Genomic DNA, 19,295 nt, shown 5'->3' on the forward strand with positions numbered 1-19,295 from the left:
ATGTTGGTCTATGCCTAGTTTCTGCCATACTATCTTCCAGTTTTCCCAACAGTTTTTGTCAAATACTGAATTCCTCTCCCAGAAGCTGGAGACTTTGGGTTTATCAAACAGTAGATTACTATAGTCATTTACTGCTGTGTCTAACCTATTCCATTGATCCTCCACTCTATTTCTTAACTAGTACCAAATAGTTTTGGTGACTGTTGCTTTATAGTATAGCTTCAGATTTGGTACTGCTAGCCCACCTTTCTGGGAGCTCTTTTTTCATTAGTTCCTTTGATATTCTTAACTTTTTGTTTTTCCAGATGAATTTTGTTATTACTTTTTCTAACTTAATAAAATAATTTGAGGTAGTCTGATTGGTATGGCACTGAATAGATAAATTAATTTAGGTAGAATTGTCATTTTTATTATATTAGCCCACAGGCCCAGCACTCTATCCACTGCATCACCCAGCTGCCTCCTGATGTGGAGCTGAGGTAACAGAGACAAAGCATAAAACCATCTCTACTCAAAAGGAGATGAGATTTTAATGGGGAAGACAACAAGCCCCACCCCCACATATGTAATACTGAAGTAAAACAAAATAAATTGAAGGTTGTTTCAGAAGGAGGGATCTCAGGGTGCGGGGGCAGTGATGGACTGAGCCTGAGAAGACAACTGGAGGCCAAGAGGCATTTGCTACTAGAGACAACAGGTATTTCACTTATGGGATTGGGAGGGTGAGTGGGGATAGATGAAGGAGAGACAGAGACAAACTCAGAGGAAGACAGAGACAGGGACAGAGATAGAGATAGAGATACAGAGACAGAGCTAGAGATACAGAGGCAGAGACAGAGATGGACAGACAAAAAGACATGGTCAGACCTGTACTCTAGGGAGATCACTGTGGCAGCTGAGGACAGGGGAAAGACTTGAGGTGGGCAGATGGATCAGGAAGCTGTTGCCACAGTCCAGGTGAGAGGTCATGTATGAAATATAGTGAAGACAGAAATGATTGGGGGGGGGTGGAGAGTCTGGGATAGCACCAAGGCTCCAGCCTGGGGAAACTGGAAGGTTGGCAGTTCCTTGGCAGTGATGGGGAAGGTTGGGAGAGGCTCCTGGGCCTAATCTCTAGTCTACAGACCCTCACATTACCACCTCATCTCCCCTCCCCTCCCGTCATGGGATCTGCCAGGGATCCCATCCCCTGCAGTCTGGCCTGACTGGACCCTCAGATCTCCCCTCCCTCCTCTGCCTGTTCCCACCTCTACTCCTTGGCCAGGACAGGCTCCCCTGCCTCCTCCCCTTCCTCCCCCTCCTCATTCCCTTCTCCAAGGCTCATCTCATCTGCCCGTGCTCTCTCCACTCACTTTTTCAGATTGTCACATTTTCTGATCCCACCTGGCCTGGTGCTCTGCCCCTCTGTGGACTAGTCATCTGTCTCCATTACAAGGCTGACTCCTTGCTGGCCTGTGGGGTTCTCATCTTTGCCTCCCAGCCCTAGCAGAGCACCTTGCACAGGACTGGTGATTAACAGGTGTCTGATGAAATGACTGAATTCATTAAAGAGACTCCTGTCCTTGCATTCAGAGCACGAGGAGCTAGAACTTTGCAAAGGCACTGAATGCTGCATCACAGGGTGAGAGGCCCATACCTCTCTTGCTGGAAGAGACCCCAGACGCTAGCCAGTCCAACATCCTTCTTTTACAAATGTGGAAACTGAGGACAAGGGATGTTAGATGACTTGTTCAAGGACATGTGTAGTTTGTGACCAACCTGGGGCCTGAACCTGGGTCCTCTGACTTCAGGAGGTTTGGCCAGTCCTCCCCATTCCCTCCTTCTAGGGCTCCGTGAGCACCTCAGGACAGATTCTAAAAGGAGGGAGTTCCTGAGGATGACAGGCATTCTGAATTAAAGAAATGACCATTGGACAGTCATATTTTTTTCAGGAAATGTAACTCGAAGGGTGAGGGGGTATTGTGGGGAAGATCTATCTCAGATGCCAAGGTGCCTCCTTTTTATTCAATGGAAGGGTGAGGGTTTCACAACCTTGGCTCTGGTGGGTGGAGATCTGAGAGCCCCCAAAGAAGCTTCTTCAAATCAGGAAACAGGAACTTGGTTGAGGAAGGATTTGGTTCAAAATGATTAATCTCCAGGAAGAGAGAGAAGGCAGGGAAGAGATGAGTCAGGGCCTGGGCTGGGACAAAGGGCACCCCAATGGGACTTTGTGATGGGATTGGGGAGGTCTCCGAAGCCCTGCTGGGGTCCCTCATGAGGCCCCCAATCTCCCTCCCCCCACCCCCAACTCCCCCAAGAAGACTCTAAATAGAAGCTTCTTTCCTTTAGTGGACAGGCTTCAGGGGGTAATGGCTAATCAGCAAATTCAGGAGAGATTTTAGAAAATGTCTGCCTATGAAATGGAAAGATCAGACTAGCTTTGGGGCTCTTTTGAGCTCTAATTATGTACTCTTAGAAAAGCCACATTCACTGTCTGGGAATGACAGATCCCCCTTAATTCCAGTGCCTTCCCTCTGCTGATCCAACAAACCCTTCCCTAGTTGTTGGCCTGTTGTCTTCCTCATTTGACTGCAAACTCCATGAGGGCAGGGACTGGCTTTCACCTTTCTTTGGATTCCCGAATTGCCTAGCACATAGTAGGTGCTTAGTAAATGTTAGTAACTGACTTGAGGCTTTCCGGATTTCAGGGCGGGCACTGGCTGACTGAAGAGGTGCTTCTCAGTGGCTATGTGCCATTGAGCTTAGAGACTCAGAGGGGAGACACATACACAAATGGGGGACAGCTGCCAGATCACAAGGATGCTTCCTGCGTCCTCATCAACTGATAAAGATCAAATGAAGGAAGAGGCCGACCACCTCATTTTACATGTGGAGAAACTGAGACGCAGCCACTAGAAAGGCAAAGCAAGACTCGCACTCAGCTTGTGTGAGTCTAACTAAGAGCCTCCTAAGCAGGCGGAAGGATTCTGGGCAGGGAGTTATTATACTGGACGTCACCGTCTTTGTAAAAACCCCTGAGGCCCCGGCACGGGGTCCTTCCTACGGGCTCTGAGCACCACGGGCAGAGCTCTGGCACTGCGGACGAGGGAGTGGCAGGAGCAGGGGTGCTCTAGTGGAGCCGCAGAGAAGGAATGGCCCCGACACCCATGGGTTCCCTCTCGGGAGCGCAGAAGGGAATTTTACAAATCCACCTTCAGGAACGTTTCATTTTTAGAGATCACCACCAGAAACCAAGGAAGGAAAGCCAGTGGAGGCCACCTTCTGCCGACGCCTGCCCAGTCCTCCTCCATTGTGGGTCTTGCCTCTCTCCATTATCTCCAATCCACTTCGTTTCTATCTGCTCTGCACAAAGCTCTTTGCACGGGACTATATGCGCATAAAGGACTGGACCTGGGTCACAAGACATGAGTTCAAGCCCAGCCTCAGCCAATTCGTAGCTTTGTGGTCCTGGGCAAGTCACTTCACCTGTCTGCCTCAGTTGCCTCAACGCTAAAATGGGGATAATAACAGCACTGTCTTTGCAGAATTATTGCGAGGATCAGATGAGGTGACACTTGCAAGCGCTGAGCCGCAGAGGGGCTTCCGAAACGCTTTTCTGTGTCCTCCCCGCCAGGCGGGGGGACTTTATTTTTTGTCTGCCTTTGTACTCCCTGGGCTTACCGCGATGCCTGGCACACAATGGGCACTTCATGAATGCTGCCTGCGCGCCTGAAGTCTCCCCTTAAAGAAGGGCCGAGCGGACTCATCAGCTCAGCTTGGAGAAGAGAATGTCCGCAGACCTCTGCTTGGAATCCGGCTCTGCCACTCCCTGTGTGACCCAGGAGAGTCCCTTTTCTTCTCTGAGTCTCAATTTCTTTCTCAATAAAACGAGGGCCTTGAGCCGCCTCCGCGCTCCCCCCTCCCCCCCCCCCCCCCGCCCTGGGATGCTGTGATCTTCCCTGCCCCGCCCTCATCCTTCAGCATCTCCTGACCTCGCCCCTTCTTCCCTCTGACGTTGCCTCATCCCTACTGAGGGTCATTTCTGGGAAATTTCCTAGCCCAATGCCCGGGAAGGTGGCGAGGGCTTTCTTTTCCGAGGGTCCTGGAGCCCTCCATCAGCCCTTTTCCAACCCATCTCCAGGGCCCAGTTAAAAGGCTCTTCATCTTTCTCACTCCGCCATGAAGCCCCGCCCACTTCCCCGCCTCCGTAGCCACGCCCACCTCCTGCCCACACTCTCGAGAGTTAACACTTTGCTTGGCTCCCACTTGGAAAAATAAACCGCTCAAGTCAGATGAGGAGCTGAGAGATTGTTCAATCAAAAATGGCTCGGGGCCGTCCACGGAATAAGACGGGAAATAAACGGTCGGCCTGCCTTAGTCATCAGGGGTTTGCCTTTGAGATGAAAATGTTGCAAGCCCCTGAAAAGCTTTGGGCAGCTGCGGCGGGGAGGGAGGAAGGTAGGAAAGGGAAGTGGTTAGAGCCTACAGCCGGCATCCCGAGGCTGCGGGGGCGGCCCTTGCGAGAAAGTCTCTCCCTCACCTCTTTTCTTTCTTTCAAGTTGGTCAGCATGACGATCGTCGCCGACTTTTGCTCCCAGATCATCCTCCAGAAGTCATTGACCGTCTCCTGCTTGGGGCCTGCGGAAGGGAAGAGCCCCGCAGGGGGTGCTTACCAGCGGCTCTGAGGGGCCATCCCGGACCACAGGGACCGCGTCGGGGCGGCGGGCAGGGCAAGCAGCATTCAGCAAGCGCCGTGCTCGTGGACTTCGGGCCCTTCCCTGATGAGGTCCTCCCCTACTTAGTTAGAGAAATGGACCCTAGGGGAGGACAGAGTCTCCTCCGACAGAGGGAATCAGATCAGGTGGAAGGAGCCCTCCCATGAGCAGAGGGGGCTCTGGCTTTGGCTCCATGCCTAGCAAGCTGTGAGACCAAGGGCAGATCTGTTGCCCTCCTCCTCCCGGTGTCAAATGGGGACAACTGTACTCATCTACCACACAAGGAGGGTAGAGTGAGTCAACGGGATGCAAAGGATCATTAGCTCCATGTTGAACCAACAATAGCAGATGAAGTGGGGTTGGGCAGCACGGATGCGGTGCCTTCCCGTCCATTGGCCACCATGCCTGTCTGGGGACAGCAGGGGGCACTGCCAAAGAGCGTCAGAAAGGGAAGAACAGTGCCAAGCTGTCTCTGGCTCGCTGAAGGCAGCACTGACAGCACAGACCACTCAGAAGTTAAAAGAATGTTGTCCTTCTGATCCATGTAACAGACCATGAAGGGCTGGTCAGCCTTTCTTCCCGACCCGGAGGAGGCAACATCCATGTGTATAAAAGCCTTTCTATGGGTGTGGAATCACAGAAGTTTACTACCTGGGATGGACACACACACACACACACACAGGATCAGAGGTTTGTTCAGTACTGGGCTGGAGAGGGTCTTGTGTCACAGACCTAGAGAGGGTGACTGACTTTCTCAGGATCACACAGTAAATGGGAGAGTCAGGACTCTTAGTCAGGTCCTTGGACTACAAATTCAGCCCTTTCCCCAAGATGGTGCATGTTTAAAGGAGACTGCACAGGGGATAGAGGTCACTGGGGGCAGGAAGAACCGGGTTCGTCTTGCCTCCAACATTTATTGGGTGTGGCCCTGTGTTGGGGAGGCGTTCTTCTTTTAGGGCACCACGTCAACTCATTATTGAGATTCTCCGTTACAGATGAGCTGCCAACCTGAACTGGCAGAAGAAGTGGCCATGCTGGTAGTTCCCCATGCCACTGAACACTCGGGTATGGACGGAAAAAGACACTGACATTCTATATGCCCCCCCCCGCCCCCCATGCCTGCACTCCCAACACGCCTGCATGTGAAGACTACAAAGGAAGAGGGGGGCCCGCTCAGGCCTGGCTGGCACTGAGGGCAATGCCTGCCCACCAGTGCAGGGGGTCCAGGCTGCAGGCCTGGGAGAGCTCAAGGAGAACAGGGACTCCCCGAAGGCTAACACAAAAATAGGTGCTGCTGCTGCCTGGATCATCCCACACACAAATGAGAAGATGAGGGACAAAAAATAACTGAGGTCACTTTACCTTGAGCGGCGATGAACTTGTTCTTCTCTTTGTAGCCCTGTGGAAGGAAAACAGGGTTTGTGACTCCTGGTGGTGGTTTCAGGGAAAGTCCGGATGGGGCTAGGGACGGATCTTGGACGTAGGACTTCACGAGTCCACAGAGCTCCCAGGTGAAAACAGCTCCCTCCTTCAGAGCAGGCTGGAGTGTTCTTATCGTCCCAGAGAGTTGTCTGGGGACGCTGAGGGTTTGATCTACTTGACCCCAGGGAACAACTGAACCCAGGTCACTGCCTGACCCCAAGGCCAACTCTCTACCCACTATGGGCACTGCCAGGCTTGATTTACCTAAAAATAGGCATTTCAGTGGCATTGGTTGAGGAGAAAACCCTTGGCTTACGTCTATATAGGAAGCATTGATGTAGTCCGAGCATGGGATTCCATCCACTTGGCTGAGAATCACCCTGGAGGGGTCGTCTGGAAGAAAAGAAAGGGGGTGTCAGTGGAAGGGTGCTTCCCAAAGCATATCAAGTCAATGGCTTGGACTTGGCAGGGCTTCCTGGGCAAAAGAATCCCAGAGACCATTGAGTCCAGCCTGTGCCTAACCAAGGATCCCACGACTAGCCTCTGTGTGAAGCTGTGAAAGCTTCTAGGATGAGAGCTTGGCAGTCTGGGCACGTGGGCTCTGGAGGAGAGCAAGGAAGAGAGGAAGCAGGGTGAGGTGGCCAGGGGAGCAGAGTCAGATCCAGGGGCCCAGAGCTCATCTGATCCCCAGGGGTGGTCCTTCCCAGAAGCCCTTCTTCCCTCCCTCCAGCCCCCATGCTCCGAGAGGACCTGAAGGTACCGGGGAGCTGAGGCAGGGCAGGGCCAAGGGAGGGGAGGTGTGTGGCCGGACCCAAGATGTCTGATATGTCCCCTGCTCCTTTTCCTTTCTCCATGGCTCAGAGACCACCGACGGGGGCCGGGGGAAGAGCCGCCTCTTTGCCCTGGGATGATGCACGATATCTGCCACAGGTCATTAGTTTCAGGTACTACGAAGGGGGCATGTCTCTGATGGCAGCTGCCTTGGCAACCTGAAGTCTGTGTCTACACAATGCCTAGCCAGCATTGTGGGCATGAAGCTGGCACTAGAACCCAAGACGCCAAGAGCGTACATCTGTCTCCCTGGGGACAAGCCCAGGGTGAGCCTGGGGGATTCTCTGGGCTGGGCCTCAGCCTTATTCCCAGACACCTGGATGTTTGGTTCTATGTCAACAGTTCATCCAGATGTTTACTGCAAAGATCACAGAGGATCTTGGGCTTTTCAAACTGCGCCCTCTCATAAAAGGCAGCAGTTTGGCACTGGACAAATCTCTTTCCTGAGCCTTTCCAAGCCTGTAAAGGGGGGATACTGACCCTCCCTGTAAAGGGGGATGATAATCCTCCCTCGTTTTTCTTAGTACCAGATGAGATGTGTATGTGTGGAGTGCTTTGCCAACCTTGCAATACTACGGAAATGTTGGTTATTGTTGCCTTCCCAAACTGCCCAGCACTCCGGAAGCTCACACAGTGTCCATCTGTCCCTGAGGCCTTTTCTGGGCCTGCCCTGAGACTGTGTTAAGCCACTCCCATAAGGGATGAAAGGCTCCCTCTCCTGCCTCGGTGGAGGTTCCCACAGATGAGGGATCCCAAGTTGGGGTTCAAGGGCTGGGCAGATTTCAGGGGGGAATTTGGACTTGGATGGAAAAACAGCATTTCTATTTCCATATCATTGTATGTTTTTTTTTTAATCCTTGGGGTCTTATTTTATGCAGTTGGAAAATACCCTCTAGGCTCCTGCCAGCTCCCAAACTCCCCTTTGCTGCCCATAACTCAGGGTCCAGAGAGGCCAGGGGAAGCAGCCTCCCTGGCAGGGCCGAGGACACGGGACTAGGGCACCCCCGGACCTCCAGATGGGGCGTCCTGAAGGTGATCCAAGCACAAGCTTCCAGTCCGGGAGGAAAGCCCCAGAGCCGGGCCTTAGGCCAGAGGCCCCCCCAGTCACAGATGCCAGGAAGGTGAGCTCGTTCACCATGATAACTTATCTGTACGTGACAGATGTCACGCCTGCTGATTGTATGTGGGAGGGATCCATCGGGGGAGGAGGGAGGGAACCACAAGGGAAGTGACAGCAGGACACCATCACACATGCAGAAGAGGGAAGAAAAGCTGAAAGTCTTACTGGGGAGAATGTTAGGGTATCTGTTCTTGTCTCTGTTCTCTTCTTTGTTGGCCATTTCGAATGATCCTTGGACATGCCCCGAAGGTAAAGACTAGAGAGAAAGTGCAAAGTTAGGCGGGAATTGTCCCAATTCAAAGGCAGCTGAATCAGCTTTCTCATTGTCATGCTGCCCCATCTGTGCTTGGTCAAGACCCACCTAGCTCATCCCGGCCCCGCCCCATTGCACTTTACAGAGGCCCCTGGTGACATGGTGAATCAGTCACCATTAGGTAGTGTGGCAGAATGGATAGAGCCCCTGGCACTAACCTGATTCAGGCTTTGCCACTTACTAGTTGTGAGGCCTTGGGCACACCACTCCCTCCCTCCCTTCCTCCCTCATTCCTTTATTCACCAAGCTTTATTAACAAGTCACTAGGGATATAATGCCAGGACCCAGTCTTTGCCCCCAAGGAGTTCTCATTCTACTGGGAGGAAACAGCCTATATGCAGATAAATGCACATTAACAGACACATACAGCAAATGCAAAATGATTTCCCAGGGGATGATACAAGCACCTTGGCAGTGGGGGTAAAGCCAGAGTCAGGGGAGGTCTTGGGCAGGAGGAGATCAGGACAGGAAGCCTCGGGGGTTCCCAGTATCCTCATTCCTTGGGCAGTGCGCTGCCCACTCGGCCACACGGCCCTTCCCAGGGCAGCTGCATGTTCCTGCCCAACCCTCCCAGGCCAGATGCCATCGAGGTCTGTAACAGCCTTCAGGCCAAGAGTTCACTACCCTGGATTCCCAGCAGGGACAGGGGTGATTGTGGCAGACCCTGGTAGGAGGGAAGTACAAAGAGAGACAGAGAGAAACAGACACAAGAGACAAAGAGACACAGACACAAAGAAACAGAGATAGATAGAGAAAGAGACAGATGAAACAGATGAAGAAAGATACAGAGACAGAGGAGTGACAGAAATAGAGACAGAGAGACACAGACAAGGAGACATGGAGAGAGAGAGAGAGAGAGAGAGAGAGAGAGAGAGAGAGAGAGAGAGAGAGAGAGAGAGAGAGAGAAAGAAAGAAAGAAAGAAAGAAAGAAAGAAAGAAAGAAAGAAAGAAAGAAAGAAAGAAAGAAAGAAAGAAAGAAAGAAAGAAACAGTTTCCCGAGGATGCGGGCAGCAACATTGATAGAGATACTTATGGGTCCCAAAGCTAGAAGAGATCATGTGACCCAACTGCCGGATTTTAGAGATGAGAAAATTGAGGTCCAGGAAGGGGACATGTCTCCTGGAGTCACAAGTCTGCAGAGCGCTCACCACCCGCCCGCTTCCTGTCTCTGGCTTCCTCTGGATCTTGACCAGTGCAAGACAGGATGGCCAGAAGAAGAAGTCAAGCAGGGGGAGAGTTTACTCATCTGGGATTGGTTTGTTCTAATCTTCAAACACCCAGAAGGACCCAGACTGACCATCACCTACATGTTGCATTGCACTGTCCTAAGACTGACTGTTTTCTTCTTTATTTACTTCATGAACCTGCAAGGGTCAGGTTTGGGCTGTCCTTCAGAAAGCTCTCTCCACTTCTAGTAGTCAGTGCAACATTCATTCACTCCCTCCCTCATCCATCCATCCATCCATCCATCCATCCATCCATCCATCCATCCATTCATTCATTCATTCATTCATTCATTCATTCGTTCGTTCATTCATTCATTCACTTATCCACTCACTCACTCACTCATTCATTCACCCATTTATTCATTTTGGAGGACCCAGGAAGCTGAGTCATTTGCTCAGGGTTACACATCAGTCAGTGACAAAGGCTGGTATTAGGGTCCAGATCTCCTAGGTACCCCATGGCCCCCTCGTCCCCCTTGGGCCTCTTTCCTGAAGGCCAATTTGAAAGCCACAGAAGGCAGATAAGACGGCTGGTGGGCATTCCCCCACTTTTGAGATGGGGAAATTGAGTCCAAGGAGGGTTTTACACTAAACGAGGAGAGGCTGACTCCAAAGTCTGACTCAGAGGCTCTGCTCTGCCCACTTTCCTTGGGAAATGAAATGCAGACCCATCTCCTCCAGCCTTTTCTGACCACAGCCGGTTCATCTGGAGATGGTGCCTTCTGATTCCTTCCAATCTAACCACATCCCTCAGAGAATATGAGGGTGGGGGCACACATGGACAAGGCAACACCCCCTCCAGAAGCAAAGGCATGGGGGGCCAGTGCTGGCCACCCAACCACGCCCGGCCCGGGTGCTCGGTCCCCTTTTCCCATCTTGTGGGCTCTCCGGAGACCTCTCCTGCTGTGTTCCAAGGCTGTTGCAATACCCTCCCAGACTGCCTTCCATTTGTTCGGGGTGCCTCCTGCCCACACTCCTTTACAAGTGTGCTGGCTCACCCACCAGAACGGAAGCTCTCTGAGGGTAGGGAGCAGTTCTTGATTTGCCCTCTATCTTAAGGGCTCAGTCCAGTGTCCCACACATACTAATTGTTTAATAAAAGCTTGTCGATTGACTTCTTAAAACCTTTAGCTGTCATCCTGTGTCTCCCACACCATGTTTTAGTTTGTATCTGTTTAAGAAACCAAATACCATAGAGACAACTTGGTGGTGCAGTGGTTAGAGCACTTGGGGTGGGGGGGATCAGGAAGACCTGCGTTCAAATACAACCTCAGACACTTACCAGCTGTGGGACCCAGGGCAAGTCACTTAACCTGATTGTTTCAGTTCCCTTGTCCTATAAGATGGGGATAATAGCATCTCCCTCCCAGGGTTGTTGTGAGGATCCAATGGGATCATATTTGTAAAGTGCTTAGCACGATGCTTGGCACAGAGTAAGCGTCCTATTAAGAATAATGATGGAGGACCTGAGTTCAAATCCGGCCTCAGATACTTGAAACATACTAGTTGTGTGACCCTGGGCAAGTCACTTAACCCTCATTGCCCCGCAAAAAAAAAAAAAAAAAAGAATAATGATGATAATTATTTACCATGTAAGCACAGTCTACTTAGAACTTTTTACACTTGGGGAAAGCAGCCTTAAATTACAACCTCAAATATACTTTTGTTTTTGTTTTTTTTAGTGAGGCAATTGGGGTTAAGTGACTTGCCCAGGGTCACACAGCTAGTAAGTGTTAAGTGTCTGAGGCCGGATTTGAACTCAGGTACTCCTGACTCCAGGGCTGGTGCTCTATCCACTGAGCCACCTAGCTGCCCCTCAAATATACTTTTAAAGGCAAATTCTGTTGAGGTGGGGGATAGAAAAGACCCTGGGCCACCACAATGGCTGGGGCTGGAAGGACATGCCTGTCATCTATCAGCCTTTTATAGAAATGAACTAATCTTGCTAAGAAAGTGTTATGCTGGGTTTTGTTTTGTTTTGTTTTGTTTTCAGGACAATGAGTGACTCGACCAGGGTCATACAGTTAGTAAGTGTCAAGGGTCTGAGGCTGAATTTGAACTCATGTCTTCCTGAATCCAGGGCCAGTGCTTTATCCACTGTGACACCTAGCTGCCTCCAAGCTTAGTCATTTGTAACTGCACTCAACATCCTCTAAATTTCAGCATCCTGAGGCAAAGCTCTGGTTGCCCCACCCTAGTAATTATTCTGCTGAGCACCAGTGTGATGGTGATCTGGGAGGCAGAGGACACTGCACCATTTACTGTATTACTTGTGCCAGTTACAGTAGCTCTCTCCTATCACTCTGGAAATTATATTTAATGATGCAATTATACACTAAAGACACCACCACATCTGCCTTCCATGGATGCCCACAGGACAAGATGGTGACCAGGGAAGAACAGGCTGTATCTGGAGTCAGAGGAGGGAGGTTCAAAACCAAGCTCTGCTATTTAGTGTGACCTTGGACAAGTCTCTTTCCCCTCAGTGGCCTTATTTGTTAAATCAGGAGAATGGGCATCTTGGCCTGTGAAACCCTTCCAGCTGTAAGTCTATGCTCTTTAGAGGCACCAGAAATGCTGTGAGAGAGAGAGAGAGAGAGAGAGAGAGAGAGCGCAGTTCTGAGGGTCCCAGAAGTATGAGTTCACAGGCTTGTGATGTAAATCAGCTTAATCTTATTGGGGCAGGAGAAATATGTTTAATGTGATTGTACACATATAACCTATATCAGATTACTTTCTGTCTTGAGGAGGGGGGAGAAAAATTTGGAACTAAAAATCATATGAAAACAAATGTTGAAAACTATTTTTACATGTAACTGGAAAATAATAAAATACTTTCATGATAAAAATAAACTTATTGAGGCAGGGTGAAGGACCCCTGGAATGGGGATCCATGGGGAGACTTTCACACTGGGGGGCACTGTGCACTTGCCAATCACTGGGTGCATCTGGCTACCTGCCCCTCTGTCTTCTGCACTGATACAGAAGAAAGGCACAGATGCAGGGGTGTGAGAACATATGCCCGCCAGCCCTAGCCCACAGCAGAGGTCACTTTGCAAGGCTTGGACACAAATGCAGTGCATGTACACAGTAGGTATAAGTGTTTATTGAGTTGGCTTGGATGCCATGTCCTGTGTGGCAGCTTCCCTGAAGGATCTGAGTGACTATGCAGTGCCAACATAAAGCCACCAACAATGATGAGAGCAGCGTGCTCTGTCTGCCATCATCAGGTATTGTGATGGACAGCCCTGAGGTGGCTGCATGGATTCCGGGATATCTTTGGAGCGTTGGCCCTAAATAATAACATCATCGAGACATCAGGGGATATTGGGAAAAGAGAACTAGACTTGGCGTCAGGAGACCTGAGTTCAAATCTCATCTCTGAGGTTCATCCTGTGTGACCTTGGCTCAATATCCCTCCCTTTCTGAGCTTCCCTTTTTTTTTCCAAGGAGAAGGCGAGGCTAGGCTAGGGTGAGTGGTTTCCTTTCCAGAGGCCTCTAATTGATTCACTGCTGGGAATCCGTGATTTCTAAAGAACTTTCTGGTCCCACCATCTGACCTTACACGTCCTACCTCTCAGGGGAGAAAGAAGAAAAGCGAGAAAAACTTACGTTGAACTCTTCTCGAAACCTTTTACAATCGTCTGCTGAGCGGATGCGGATCTCATCCTCCAGATGCTCCACGGGGATGGGGAAATACTTCTTGGGCCCCGACGGAGATCGGCTAAGGAGCATCACTCTTTGCTGCTCTGTGGGGGCCAAGAGACAGCCCTTAGTGTGCCTGATGCTGCCCACAAATGACCTCAAGATGAGAAAAGGCCTCCAAGGAGCTGGGTTCAAATCTACCTCTGTCACTCAGTACCTAGACAACCTGGGCCAGTCATTCACCTTCAGTTTATTCATCTGCCAAATGGAGGAGGGAGGGGAGACCCTTCAAAGCTCTAAACCAAAGACCCCCGTGATTCTCTGAAGGCTGGGGGGCAGGAGTCCATCCTCACCCCAGCCTCCTCACTTAATCCCAGAAAGAGTAGGGTGACCACGTCTGGTTTACCAAAACCCGTGGGCCCACAGATCCAGGCTGGAAGGGGCCTCTGAGGCCATGAGCCCAACCCCCTCACCCGAAAGATGAGGAAACAGAGAGCCCTGTGGAGGTGAAATGACTGGCCTGAAGTCATACAGGTAGTGGTGGGGGCCGAGAGGAGGAAATGTCCCAGTTTCCCTTCTCTCTGGCCATTCCCCAAATGACGACTGGCTCCCAGCAGCAGGAAGCCCTGCCCCTGCACCAGAGGATGCCAGGGCTGGGGCCAGGTGGGACTTTTGGGGTCATCCAGTCCCACCCTTCACCTAAAACTAGGTTCCTGAGGCCTGGAGGCTCCGAGGTCACACAGAATGTAAGCAGCGAGCCAGGATTTGAACCCAGGGCCTCTCAGTGTGGCTAGAGCTCCGTTCTTTTAGGCTCCCCAGCACAGGGAGCGTGGGGATTCAGCTTTCTTTTCCCAGTATCCAGCGCACAGGATGAGGCACACAGTAGGTTAATTAGTAAGTGCCTGCTGAATGAGAATGGAGGGCGGAAACTGAGAAAAGACCCTCATTCCCTTCAAGGCAGGAACGCTTTTGTCTGCTTGAAGGCTGAAGAATTCCAGTTCCTCAGCCAGCCCAAAGTCCAACATTCCCGATCCCCAATGCTCCCGATGACCCCTTGGTCAGCTAGCCAGCTCACCCTTCCATACGGGCTTTAAGGTTGTCAGAGCCTGGCACATGTCTTATCTCATGCGATCCTCGGCACCACCCTGGGCGGGAGGGAGGGGCTGTCATTATCCCCATTTTACAAATGAGGAAACCGAGGCAAACACAAGCTAAGTGACTTTCCCAGGGTCACACATCTAGTAAGCATCCGAGGCTGGATTTGAGCTCAAGTTTTCCTGACTCTAAGGCTAGACCTTTATCCTCTAAGTCACCTACCTGCCTACGTGAAGCACTCGGGAAATCTTTTCTCCCCTCCCTCCCCTCCACTGAGGGGCGGGGCACCAAGGGAGCCAGGCACAGGCAGCGGTTTCAGCGTGTTTTCCCCCACCCCTGGCACTGGGGTCCCCTGCCGCAAATGTTTTTGGGGGAGGCTGATTCAGAGAAACCCTCAGGCCCGACGGTGGAGCCGGTTTCAATTCAGTGAAACATCCCACTTAGTCAGAGTCACGCCCCACAGAGAGAGCCGAGTACCTCTGGAAGCAAGAATGCAGTCGAGCCTCAGTCTCCCCACCCCTAGGTGAGGGGCCCGACTCAGTGATTCCAGCTCCCGGAGCCGGTGGTCCCAGGGTGCTGGGCCTGCCCGGCTGTTTGGCCCCTTCTCGTCCCGGCCTTCCAGGCTGTGACTCAGCACTCGGCTCACTGGTGGGGGTCTCTGAGGTCTAGGTCTGAGGTGTGGGCTTTGTTTCTGAAGTGAGATGTGTTACAGGAAGTTGCAGGCACCGACACAAACCGCTACTCTTCAGACTGTCTCCTGCACCGTTCTTCACATTTTCAACGTGTGAGTTGAAAACAGAAAGGGAAGCCGGAGCCAACTCTGCGGCTTCAGTAGCGTTTGCCGCTGAGTGAGTGACTACGTCTAATGTGAGGCTAATATGAGGCACTGGGGGACGCCTCCCTCCCCCCGGCTGAGGAGAAAGCAGGATCATCCAGAGCTCTCGAAGAGGGAGGAATCTCGGGGGGCCCTCACGGTAGAGATGAGGGGCGGCGCCCACAGGCATCCGGGAGCAGCGCTGGGCTTTGAACCCGCGACTCCACAGCCCCGCTTCCGCCGCTGCTGCCCGGCTCGGAGAGCGTGCTACGAGGCACGAACGGACCTGCCGGCTCGGAGAACCGCCGGCACGGAGAGCCGCCCCCAGAATCTCAGCCTGAGGCAGGGAGAGCCCTCCGCACACCCCGGGGAGCCAGGATCTGGGGCCCCGCGGCCATTTCCAGGCAGGACACCGAAGCTTCAGACTCTTTGGGACAAATCGGGAAGGAAAATGAACTCCAGCCTGGATTAGAAGCCGCGAGCGTGAGCCAAGCAGCGAGGGAGAGGAAGGGGAAACTCCCCGGCAGAAAGCACTCCCCCTTATCCCCACCCCCACCCCCGGCCCACCCTTGGGTGCCGGCTCAGGGTCCTGGCTGGGGGGGCTTCTCTCCGCAGCCATCCCGGGCCCTCCCAGGGTTACCTTGCTCTTCCAAGATTCCATTGGGGATCTTCTTGTCGTTGGAGCTGACCACTGCCTTCCTCTGCCTCCTGAACCTTGGGAGAAGACATGGGCGCGTTACCAAACCGCCTTCAGCAGGAGAAGAGGGGGCGCAGCGGTCCCCTCTCCAGCCTCGTATACCCACCAGGTGAGCCTGCTAAAACTCTTCCTATTCATGGCTGCGGCCGAGGAAGGGCAGAGAGCGCTGTCAGCACAGGCAGCCAGGGAGCATCCTCCGCACCCCGAGGAGAGCCCCGTGAGTGTGCGCGCTCATTTCCTCATTAGATCATATCAAAACAAGTCCGAACGGGCTGGAAGCCATACGTCAGAGAAGACGCCTACCTGAAGAAGTAGCTGCCCAGGAAGATGAAGAGGATGAACAGTAAGACCAGTACCAGGATGCCGATGAGCAGGGACTGCGTGGGCTTGCTGTCTGTGGAGTCTGGGAAGAGAAAAGGAGAGACCACGTCCCTGGTACAGGGTGCTTTGGCCAAGCCTGGATCTAGCCCAGAGAGGAGGAGGAAGACCTTGGAGCTCTCACCCACTGGGGAGCTGAAGGAGCTGCTGTGGAGGGGAACCACAAGAGGCTTGCATACTGGGCCACTAAGACCACAGGGTCATCATCTGTATCCCTCCAAAGGGACTTAGCCATCATCAAATCCAGGGGACCCTCAGTCTGGTGAAGATTCTGGAAGCCTTCTCTGAAGTATGTTTATAAATGTATACTTTCTACAGGACTACAGAGGAAACCAATTATATTGAAATGAAATATTACTGAAATAATTAACAAAATGTTTTTTTAAACAACCCACATCCATAGACCCCAGGTTAGGAATGGATTCTAATCCAATCTCCCCCTCAGGAGACAGTTGAGGGAGTTTAGCAGGGGTGACATTTAAGGGCAGACCCATGGTCCTGCCCTTACAGATGATGCCTAGTGTGGAAAATCCCTCCATGAGTTACCAGCCTCTGTGACTGAGAATATAGAATTTCCCAGGACACCTCTCGGTGGTCAAAGAGAGAACTGGAACCCTGGCCTTCCAGATTCCATCCAAGAAGAGTAAGAGCTCACATTGATTCAGCACCTTTTAAAGTTTACAAAGCACTTGGCCCACACTATCTCATTCTGTCCTCTCCACAACTCTGGGAGGGAGACCCTATGACTATTTTCATTTTACAGTTGAGGAAACTGAGTCATGCAACTAGTCGGTGTCTGAGGCTGGACTTGAAATCAGGTCTTCCTGACTCCAAGACTCTAACCACTGAACCACCAGTCTCTCAGAACAGGGTTCTCAGATCCAGGTTCTGTCACCAAGTTATCCCTTTTCCCATGAACCAGGTTACCAGAGACAGATTATCTAGTTTAGGCGCTCTTAACCTGGGGCCTGTGAACTTGATTTTTAAAAATATTCTGATAACTGCGTTTCCTTTGTAATTCTGTCTTTGATTTGATGCATGTGAAAACATAAGCTGAGGAGGGGTTCCCAGGCCTCACTGGAGTGATCCCCACGAGGGCCCAGAACACAAGAACTGCTCTAGTCCAGCCATTGCCTAAAGAATACATTCTCTCTCACTTGAGTTTAAAACTGCATCTGCTTCCTAAGTGTGGGGTAAGGAGACGTGGTTAGATAGTGATTTGCTCAGAAGAGGTTGTGGGGGGTGTTGAGTGACCTTCAAACTCAACTACCAATTAACAGACATTCGTTCATTTTCTGCTCCTGGCCGGGCCTTGGGCTTGGTGCTGGGCCTACGGAGTCAAAAACAAAACAGCTCCTGCTCTCAGAGAGCTTATATTCTTTACCTAAGGGAGACAACACAAACACAATACATACAAAGTGGATGCTAGATGATTTGGGGAGGGAGGAGAGTCAGCAGTGAAGGGAATGGGAGCATTGGCCACATTGGGAGAGTCCCTCTGTCCCGGGCCGCAAGAACAAACCTAACCCTCTTCCCATGTGACCGACTTTCACCGCATCCTACTCCCTCCCACCCCCTCAGCAGACATGGCCTTGGCCAGCTGGGCTGTTTACAAGCCCGTGTTCCAGACTCTGCAGCCACAGTCATGGGGGCTCCAAGTTGGAGAGGCTATCAGCGACCATCCAATCTAACCCGTGCCCAAAGTCTGAATCCTCCCTTTACCAGGGATCTCCCCACCCCGGTGCTCAAGCATCTTCAGGCTCCGGGCACTCATAATTACACAAGGAATCCCCTGTTCCAGTTTGGAGCAACTTCCAGATGGTTCAGAAGCTTTTCTCTAGCTCAAGACATAATTTGCCTCCTTGGGGCCTCTACCCGTTGGCACCAGCTCTGCCTCTACCCTTCTTCCCCAAAAGCCCTTCCTTCCCATGGCCTGCCATCCAGTGACCCTGGCCTCCTTTTTGGTGCCCCATCTCCCCAGTCCAGGCATCCCCCATGCTTGGGACGCTCTCTCATTTCGGCCTCATCTGCCATCAAGTCCCAGCTAAAACTGCACCTTCTCTACAAGACACCCTCCTTTCCAGCATCCCTTAATTCAAGTGCCTTCTTCCCCAGATGACTATCTCCAATGAAGCCATCCACACCTTGTTCGTGCATATGGTCTCCTACTTTCTTGGGCACATTCAGGCATATTAAGTATCTCCATTCAGTAGGCACTTAATAAATGCTTGTTGGCCTGACCTGTATGAAGCCTCAATCCAATGTCTTTTCAAGTGCTGTTTTTCCTTGTATCCCTATATACAGAGCATCAGTGTGGAATAGTTAACAGCAAGCCCGCCTTGGAGCTGGGAAGACCTAGGTGCACATTCTGCCTCTGAACCACAGTGGGTGGCAATGTGAGTGGATAGAAGAGACTGGATGTAGAAACAGGAAGATCTGTCACTGGTTCAGTCTGCTGGGTGAGGGAGAGTGAGGAGTCCAGGACAATGGGAGGTGAAGATCCTGTATCTCTGTATCCAAGCGCTCCGACCAGTGACAGTAGGCCCTTTAAATAAATATCTAAGACTGCTATCAGCACCCCCTAGAGGCAGGGAGGCATAGAAGGCTGGGCTTCAAGTAGCAGAGATCTTGGGCAAGTCCAGTCCCTGATATTGAATAATTATAGAACATTGGGCTCAGCGCTGGGTTCGTTGGGTGCTTCCCTGGGAATTCTCTATTGGGTTGTGGAGGGGTTGAGATCTGCAACTCCTATGCTGGAAGTGCCACACGCTGACGAGATACCCCAGCTGCTTTGTACCCACCCCACATTGGCCAAACTTTTCTGTTCTCATCGGGCTGCCCACGGGACACCCATCCCCCACCTCTCATTTGAGATCTGAGCCTCCTGAGAAATTCGAGGCCATTGGCTAAGAGCCTCACTTCTCCCCTCTCCTCACCTCGATTCTCTCTGCCATGGGGTCCCACTACCTCCCCCCACCCGGCTCAACCCTTCCTGCCTTGTCCATCAGATGATCCCCATCCTCACCCCTCCCCACCCAGTCCTGAATCCCTCCCTACATA

At 51.8% G+C, this 19,295-nt stretch overlaps 1 protein-coding gene across 6 annotated transcripts in view; it reads right to left on the reverse strand.

Annotated features, from left to right (window-relative positions):
• The window catches only part of PTPRE (protein tyrosine phosphatase receptor type E), a 172,539-nt gene that overhangs the window by 26,079 nt on the left and 127,165 nt on the right, over nt 1-19,295 (reverse strand). For 3 of the 6 annotated variants that reach the window (XM_043984521.1, XM_043984519.1, XM_043984520.1), the window contains 8 exons: nt 16,161-16,260; nt 15,801-15,874; nt 14,824-15,037; nt 13,219-13,355; nt 8,233-8,323; nt 6,433-6,509; nt 6,057-6,093; nt 4,520-4,617 (listed from right to left, as the gene is read on the reverse strand). In XM_043984521.1, the coding sequence (XP_043840456.1) occupies nt 4,520-4,617; nt 6,057-6,093; nt 6,433-6,509; nt 8,233-8,323; nt 13,219-13,355; nt 14,824-15,037; nt 15,801-15,874; nt 16,161-16,260 (828 nt within the window). Of the gene's footprint in view, nt 1-4,519; nt 4,618-6,056; nt 6,094-6,432; nt 6,510-8,232; nt 8,324-13,218; nt 13,356-14,823; nt 15,038-15,800; nt 15,875-15,963; nt 16,086-16,160; nt 16,261-19,295 lie in introns of those variants that run through there. The other 3 variants (XM_043984523.1, XM_043984522.1, XM_043984524.1) reach the window with 2 other exon arrangements.

This window comes from Dromiciops gliroides, chromosome 2 (assembly GCF_019393635.1).
Source record: "Dromiciops gliroides isolate mDroGli1 chromosome 2, mDroGli1.pri, whole genome shotgun sequence".
Taxonomy (NCBI): domain Eukaryota; kingdom Metazoa; phylum Chordata; class Mammalia; order Microbiotheria; family Microbiotheriidae; genus Dromiciops; species Dromiciops gliroides.